Here is an 8178-nt window from a genome sequence, read left to right as displayed (position 1 = left end):
GATTGAGTTAATTTATCTTTTTTCGGAAAACTCCCTTCTATAATTTCTCCAAATTCTTATTTTCTTAATATTTTCATAATCTGCTTTCAACCCATTTTATTTTTCTCTAAAATTTTGTCGTTTTATGGATCGGTTTTCTGCATCCTCTCGTACAATGATGCAAGACACTGCTTTAAAAATTTAACTTTTCATTCCATAGTGTTTTCTAATTGTTCCCTTTATTATAATTTTTAAAGCTACTTGGGTTCACAAAAACAAATCACCTTTCTCATTCTATGAGGAATTGGAATTAAAGAACTAAGTTCCAAAAACTAAAAATCAGGTTGCCATTATTTTCTCTCCTCACATTAATTAATTATTTAAAAAAATGAAGAAAATTGTATTAGTTTATTAGAGTAGAGTAGTAGATGAACCTATGCATTTTTTTGTTATTGCGTTGATTTGTTCAAGTTGTGAAAGAATGAAAAGAAGAAAAAAAAAAAAAAAAAAAAGAAGGAGAAGTGTTTGGGAAGGGGGCGCCGTCAACCAATGAGAAGCGAAGGGTGAGTGCCACAAAGAGAACACAACAAACCCCATTCCGGTTACTCCTTATCCGTGGGACCCACATCCTCGTACGGTCTGTCTCCCAACGTTACGCCCTGTCAACACGACACTTCACTCCTCTTCAATTCCATCTCGACAACGCATCGTACCTCAACCCCTCCTCCAATCACAACTCGACAACGCATCGTACCTCACTTCCATTCCTTTCCCAATTTTATTCTATTCCCTCTCTTTTTTCTCCAAACCCTTATTTTTCCCAAACACTCAAATTTCAATAACTAAATTAAAATCCCATGCTATTCTATTATTAGACACCCTCCATTTCTTTTCCTTCCTCTCCTTTTTTCTCTTTCTCTTTCTCTCTTTCTCTTTCTCAGTCTCAGTTTCTTCAGGTGAAATACCACTCCCACACACTCTCTAGGGTTTCCTTCTTTATACAAACAAACTCAACTAACCCTCTCTACATATATACACACATATTATTATTCTCTTCTGTTTCTCCTTTTTCAGCTAATAATTCTCACTCTGCTTTCGTAGAATTACCATGGGAAGGGGTAGGGTTCAGCTCAAACGGATCGAGAACAAAACAAGCCAGCAAGTCACCTTTTCCAAACGCAGAACGGGACTTCTCAAGAAAGCCAACGAAATCTCTGTTCTCTGTGATGCTCAAGTCGCTCTCATTATGTTCTCTACCAAAGGCAAACTTTTCGAGTATTCCTCCGAACGCAGGTTCCTTCCTCTTCCTACACTCATTCATCACTTCACTTTCTTTTTTCTTTTCCTTCTTCTCGATCCACCTTTTTATGTATTTTTCTTTTATACATCACTCGCTAACTCCTAATTTTCTGCACTCAATTATTTAAACGTCAATGTTTCATTTGTGTTCTCTTTGTCTCCTTGTTCCATCTGATTTTGGTTGTTATCTTTCTCTTTTTCTTTGACCTTACCCTTATCTATCATACAAAGCTAAACAAGTTTCCACCAATATAATAGTAGTATTCATTCAACGCCAAGTTTTTCTTTTTCCTTTTGAATTTCAGTTTCAATCTGTCACATATATTTCGCTGTCCTATTTTCTCTTTACACACTCACACACACATAATGAACTCGTAATGGAAGTTTCTTTATTGCTTTCTTTAAATGTTTTTATACAATATATATATATAGCACTCATAGGTTTATAAGAGTTTTATATGTCTGCGTCAGCGTGTGGTTTCTTTGTTATTTATAGGTATATGTATGTAGATGTGTATACTATAAATATCAAGTCAAATTATATGATAAAACCTATACCTAAAAGTAATTAATATATATCACCCTTGAGCTTTGTGTCACCTTGGAAGGGGGTGTCTGCTATACAAGATCCTAGTAACTTGTCTTCTTTGATCCACCGGGTAATGAGAAGCCACGAAACAGTGCATGTTTGTTTATATATGTGGTAACCTTAACCGAAGTTGGTGCCGAGAAACAATTTTTGTAGATGTAGTGTAAAACAAAAACGATGAAGTAAAAGTATGTGAAGACACGAGTCACGGTTTGAAGTATTGAAATGTGTGCAAAACATTGTCCGAACAACAACACTCTAATAAGCAATGACTATTTATGATCCTACAGATGACGCTTTAACCAGTTACTGTTTATAATCCAATAGGTGACGCAAAAACGGTATCTTTTATTTTAGGATTTTGCAAAAGTAGTTACATACTAACTGAAAAAGCTTCTGAGGACTGGACTTCTGGTTTCGTTATAAAAGGCAAAAGCATAACCAAACCAGAAGCTTTTCTGTTTTGACAAAACTACTGTTACTATTTTAAAACCACAAATATAGGTTTACCTAAACATTTAATACAAATAATGAATACTTCAACCATTTCTATATTCTTTTAACTAATTCATATCCATTAAAAAAATAGTTTAATTAATTGGAAATAATTATTTTATATTGTCCATTCAAATATATAACTACAGTATATCTATAAAGTATTTGTATTTTCAAATCAGAGACAGAAGATTTTTACTAATGAAGAGTATTTTAGAAAGAAGAAATAATCAATGTATTGTTCAATTATTACGAAGGTATAAAGGTAAGTGATTTTTTGAAAAACATGTTATAAATAAGAAAAAGGTACCATTTTTACATTACAGTCTTGTATTCATATAACTCGTTTGTAAATAGAAATAGGTTCAACCTAATGAAAGAAATGTGTCTCTCATATTGTGATGAATCACCATTAGAATCTCTTATTTATAAGACCACATTTCATAACAACTGATCATATATATTAATATGATTGAATAATTTTTTATTTCCCATAAGCTGTTAATGCGTTGATGAATACTTTTATTATCCAGCGTTTACAACTGGCTAATAAAGAACATGCATTCGAAACAGCTGTGGAATATTTGAGAAGAACTTAAAAATTGTAAAATCTGTTTGTGTTGTATGGTATAAATATGATGAACTAGGGTTTAGGGTCATCATGATGGTTGTGGAAATACAGAAGAATATACTCTAGGATCTATAGATGCATACATTGTTTTAGTTATGTTTGGAAGATATAGTGACAAAGATAGATGCAATGAATGCTACCCCGAAAGTTCAATAATTACACTGTAGGGAATTTAAAGTTTGAGTTTTTTTTTTCTATAGATAAAAAATATAAAACTATACTATTTATTTCATCCTTTAAATACACTGCAACAAACAGAAAACAACAGATTGTTGTGCCCTACCTCTCTAATCCCGAAAACAAAACACCGATGAAATTGGTTATGCAAGCTTTTATGGTTCTATAACATATTGCATTATGGTAAATGCAGATATTAGATTATTCTAAAGTAATACAATTTGCACAAATTGTCTTAAATGTGCTTATTTTAATTCTAAAGGTTTATTGCGTTATCTTCCATGTCTAATCATTTCCACTTTCTTTAAATACACTAAAATATTTCCCCAACACTTTACTATTTTCTCATTATTACAACCTAGTGTGCACTATATGTAAAAAGATGAAAAATATCTCTATATGTATTTCTTCTGTGTAGGCACAGGTGTTTTTATTCGTGATTCATTTTGAATTTCTCTCATTAAATTTCTTACGTTTGCTAAATCATACAAACTCGACTTTGCATATAGATGTAAATATGTTAAACTTAAATTTTATTAAATTTCCACCATAGAGAGGAGAGATTAAATTAACTTTATTAGTAAAGTTACTTATTAACCTTTTCATTTTCTTTTAATCTAATAGTTGTAGAAGTTAAATCATATTTGACTGTCAGATTAGAACAAAATACAAGGTTGAGAAGTCAAAACTACTTTTGGAATATCTTAACCCTGGTCGATTTTAATAATTTATGAATAATTATTATATCAATATTATTATATGAATAATTATTATATGATAATTTTATTGATAATGTTTAGGATCTTTAGAGGTTGGTAGCTACAGTGAATAGACCAAACTAACTACAGGACTTGTTGGTTGAACATGAAACAATATGCTATGCATAGTTTTCTGTGCATTCTGACATTCTGAAGTTCTATAGGTGCAAACTAAAACTAAAGTTTAGCAAATACTATGAGAATCTTCAAGTGCTCATAGGTCAATGTCACCCTTTTATGTCTCAAAATGTGTCGAATGCTACTCACTTTGTGTTATTTTCTCTACTCTTTAAGATTTTCTTTTATATACATATTAACAAAAACTATAAATTACTTACTGAATAAATTCTTCTTACTAAAATGTTCTTAACTTTTCTCTATTTCATTCTTCCTAATTGTGATTTAACCTTATTTTTATGAATAATCCTAAGGGTTGTGCTTTCTACCTAATTGATTTGCAGTTTGTAAATGCACACGATCGGTTGTTGAACAATATTCTTTTCACCTAATTAGGCTGTGACTAACAATATAAGAACTTAAATTAGTAAGAGTATTTAGTATGAGTAATACTAGAATAAGAATTATTATACAGAAGAAACAATTTAAAATGACAAAAATTGTTTTTGAGAACACAATTTTTCGTGGTCTTTTTCTGTCTCCTTTCAATGTGTATGAGCTAACATTTTTGAGAAAAAAAAAATGTTTATGTCCAAACAAGCTTGTAGTTGTCCCCCAATTTAGGCCCAATTAGGTAAACTTAGCTGTAATGGTTATTCAATCAGTTCCAACATTCACAAGGGAACTTCCAATGCCTTTATTTGATTAAGTGAATAGAAATTTAACATCAAAATTAAACAAGTATTCATTCTAAAAAAAATTATATTTATTAAGGAAACTGAAACAAAAATAACACTTCATTCTCCCCTCCATTTTCATGGCTCTTAAAGAGGAATTAGTTTATTATCTCAACTTTTTAATAGATATAGTTACTTCTATGGTCTTCTATCTTCAGCTCAGCGTTGATTGATTAACTTATTAACTATTTTTCTGAATTGCATTCTCGTTTTATGTAACCTTTGTTGAATGTATATGTAATTTCTGAAATATTTAGAGTACTTCAAAGCAAAAAATAAAAAGTTATGAAGTTTTTGTATTTCTTTTTATAGTTTTTTTTTTAATTTTTTATTTTGACTCATGTAACAGCATGGAAGATGTCTTGGAACGTTACGAGAGATATACTCATACAGCACTTACTGGAACCAACAATGACTCACAGGTTCTTTATCATCTTCCATATATGATTTCTATCTATACGGAATATATTATTATATGATAATTATGCGAAAAAAACTTATCAAGTATTGTTTCTAATTATTGCAAGGGAATTAATTGTTAAATGAGGCCTCTTATTTTGCTTTTTGTGTCTTATAATGGAATATATATTTTAACACTTTACAACAAAGTTCACTCTAATGCCAATTTTGATAAATGGAGTGGCTAACTTCATTTTATAAATAATATTGATATCATGACTTGTTAGTATTTACTGTATTATTTTGATTACTTTCTTTATTTAAAGAATAATATATTAAAAAACTATGCTCATATAAATAATATTTATATGAGCAATGCCCTATATCATTTCTTTCAATCACAGATTTGGTTAAGGCTAGTTAACACTTGAATTAACCTTTACAAGTAATTGTGCGTAAATGTTTTTACAATGAGAACAGTAACACTAAAATCCTGTCACTGTAATAAAATTGTCTTGAAAGAAAGAAAGAAAAAGTTGGCCATGCATTCGAATCATCTCAGTACTAAAAACTAACACAATAGTTAATGATAATTAACATTAGCTGATTTAAAAACACAAGAAAACCTCTTTCACTTTTGTTTAATATGCTTTTGTTAATACATACACGAGTCCAAATTCTCTACCGATTTTTTTGATACTATCTTCTACTGAGCATTAAAAATACACTGTGATATTTTAAATATCTTTTTAATGTATTTTAAAACGTTAAAATGAGTGGTAATCCGTGTATTAAAGACACAGTAGAGGAACAGCATAAAAAAATCAGCAAAGAATCCAAATTTCACACACACATTACTTACCACCGATAAAAGTTCTTTATCTGCAGCACTAGTATGGTCACCAATGCCTTGATTAGTTATTAATTATGCATGTTGTCTCCCCCAAATGATGTTTGGAATCCCTAGACTGTAACTATGATATTTATAATCACATTTTCACATGATTTTTTTGTTTTACTCTTTTATAATGTGTGAACTTTCTTATTAACACCTGATTTCTTTCAAAATGTATATAGTGCCATTAAAGAAAAATCTCCATTTCCTAATAGCCATGTGTCCTTTTTATTTACATGCATATGAAAGTCACATCAGTGTAGTAACTGAAGATCATTTTATTGTAGGGCAATTGGTCTTTCGAATATATCAAGCTCACCGCAAAAGTTGAAGTCTTGGAGAGGAACGTGAGGTATATACGTTATTTAGATTTCATGGTATCTATGATGAAGAACAATGTTTGAAAGTAATTTACATTTTACAAAGATCATTAAATGAAAAAACTAGACCTATAATATTGTATAACTTTGATCAATGTCACTTAATGATAAAAAATAACAAAATCAAAAAGTCTTATATGGAAGGAATGATATATAGTTTATATAATCTTGAATATATAGGAATTTCCTGGGAAATGGACTGGATCCCTTGAATTTGAAAGAGCTTCAGAGTTTGGAGCAGCAGCTTGACACATCTCTGAAGCGCATCCGAACAAGAAAGGTGAATAGTGCTTTCTTTTTGTTTTTGTTTTTATTATATATTCTTCATCTGACAGATCAATTTGAATTTTGCAGAATCAAGTTATGAATCAATCAATCTCAGAGCTGCATAAAAGGGTAAGATGTCTGTGCTGTGAATTGAGGGTGACATTGTAAAATAATGTGTAGCTATAAGAGCATTGAATATTTTCAGAAAAATTCTTTAATAACAGGTTAATGATAATGATATAGAAGCTACTAACTGAGTTTCAAGAGCATTAACAAGCACATGTTATGAAACTAGCCTCAGCAATAGTAGGGTTTATGAAATTATTTTCTGCTTCTGAAGTGAATTGAATGAGTTTTCTTGTGACTTGTATACAAAAACATGTGGAATTTGTAAACATATATAAATATTTGTTTTGTTGTGAATATGACATGACAGGCAAGGACATTGCAAGAGCAAAACAGCAAGCTAGCAAAGGTAGAAGCCACATGTTCCTCTATTAACATTTCAATCTAAATCTTCAATAATATATTGAATAAAGGATGAAGAAGGATAAAGAGAAAGTTTTCATTTTAATGAAATTTATGAACAGATGAAGGAGAAAGGGAAGACATTGAGTGAACGTCCACAGAGCGTACCAGAAACTCTTGGCCAAAATTCAACGAACCTCAACTTAGGTTCTCCACAGCTATTAGCACCACAAAGACTTGTTCCTTCTTTAACTCTCAGGTAGAACTATCTTATTTCTCTATTCAAAGAGGAAAATATAAAATGGTTAATGAACAAGAAAATTGAGTAACTAAAAGTAATGCATAGTTATATTAGTTAAGTTGATTGATTTAAAGTGTGAAAATGGTGCAGTGGGGCATTGCAAGGAAGAGGAACGGTGGAGGAAACGGGTGAAGCTCAAACAGTACCAACTGGCAATTCACTCATCCCACCATGGATGCTGCATATCTGACATTTAGGTTGACATGATTATACCAAGAATGTCACATGTCAGATAATTAATGTGTAACGCTCAACTATATATATTATATATGTATCTATATATATCTTAGAATAGCTAATTAATATGCGGAGCTTAATAACTGCTCAAACTTATTGCATGGTTCATTCTGAAATTAATGGTATTAAGCAGTTATTTTGATGCTTGGTTGGGGTAGTTATTTTCCCACAAACTGCGTGTTTTTCTTTTGTTTCTAGCGGGGTAAGGCTTCAATATTAAACCCAGTTTGGATAAAGATGAGTGAAAAGATGGAAAAGATTGAAAAGAAATGTAACTTCTACCATCTGAAGTAGGTTTTCACTTAAATAGGCTTATCATGCTCGAAGCCGCTGGATTTCATTCCTATTGTTTTTTCTTTCATGTAACAAAATATAAGATCGAAAAAATATCATAATGAGATTAAAAGATTAATGCAAAAAAAAAAAAAAAAACGTGTGGAGCCCAAAAT

General features: G+C 30.7%; 1 protein-coding gene across 1 annotated transcript; it reads left to right on the top strand.

Moving 5' to 3' along the window:
- The first annotated feature begins 780 nt into the window (after positions 1-780).
- On the top strand, positions 781-7871 carry LOC114184040 (agamous-like MADS-box protein FUL-L). The gene is made up of 9 exons (XM_028071272.2): positions 781-935; positions 1081-1272; positions 5132-5204; positions 6364-6428; positions 6637-6736; positions 6811-6852; positions 7160-7198; positions 7314-7450; positions 7583-7871. Exons 2-9 carry the CDS (start codon positions 1088-1090, stop codon positions 7680-7682), a joined length of 741 nt encoding a protein of 246 aa, XP_027927073.1. The 5' UTR covers positions 781-935; positions 1081-1087; the 3' UTR covers positions 7683-7871.
- The last annotated feature ends 307 nt before the right edge of the window (positions 7872-8178 follow it).

Source organism: Vigna unguiculata, chromosome 5 (genome assembly GCF_037176805.1).
Source record: "Vigna unguiculata cultivar grain cowpea cultivar isolate G323 ecotype 2 chromosome 5, ASM3717680v1, whole genome shotgun sequence".
Classification (NCBI taxonomy): domain Eukaryota; kingdom Viridiplantae; phylum Streptophyta; class Magnoliopsida; order Fabales; family Fabaceae; genus Vigna; species Vigna unguiculata.
This window is presented reverse-complemented; position numbering and strand designations above follow the sequence as displayed.

Excerpts from the sequence above, each read along its gene's own strand:
- LOC114184040 (XM_028071272.2), top strand. The coding sequence starts at position 1,088 with ATGGGAAGGGGTAGGGTTCAGCTCAAACGGATCGAGAACAAAACAAGC. Across the intron at positions 7,199-7,313 it reads AAAACAGCAAGCTAGCAAAG|ATGAAGGAGAAAGGGAAGAC; the intron begins GTAGAAGCCACA and ends ATTTATGAACAG. Across the intron at positions 7,451-7,582 it reads GTTCCTTCTTTAACTCTCAG|TGGGGCATTGCAAGGAAGAG; the intron begins GTAGAACTATCT and ends AAAATGGTGCAG.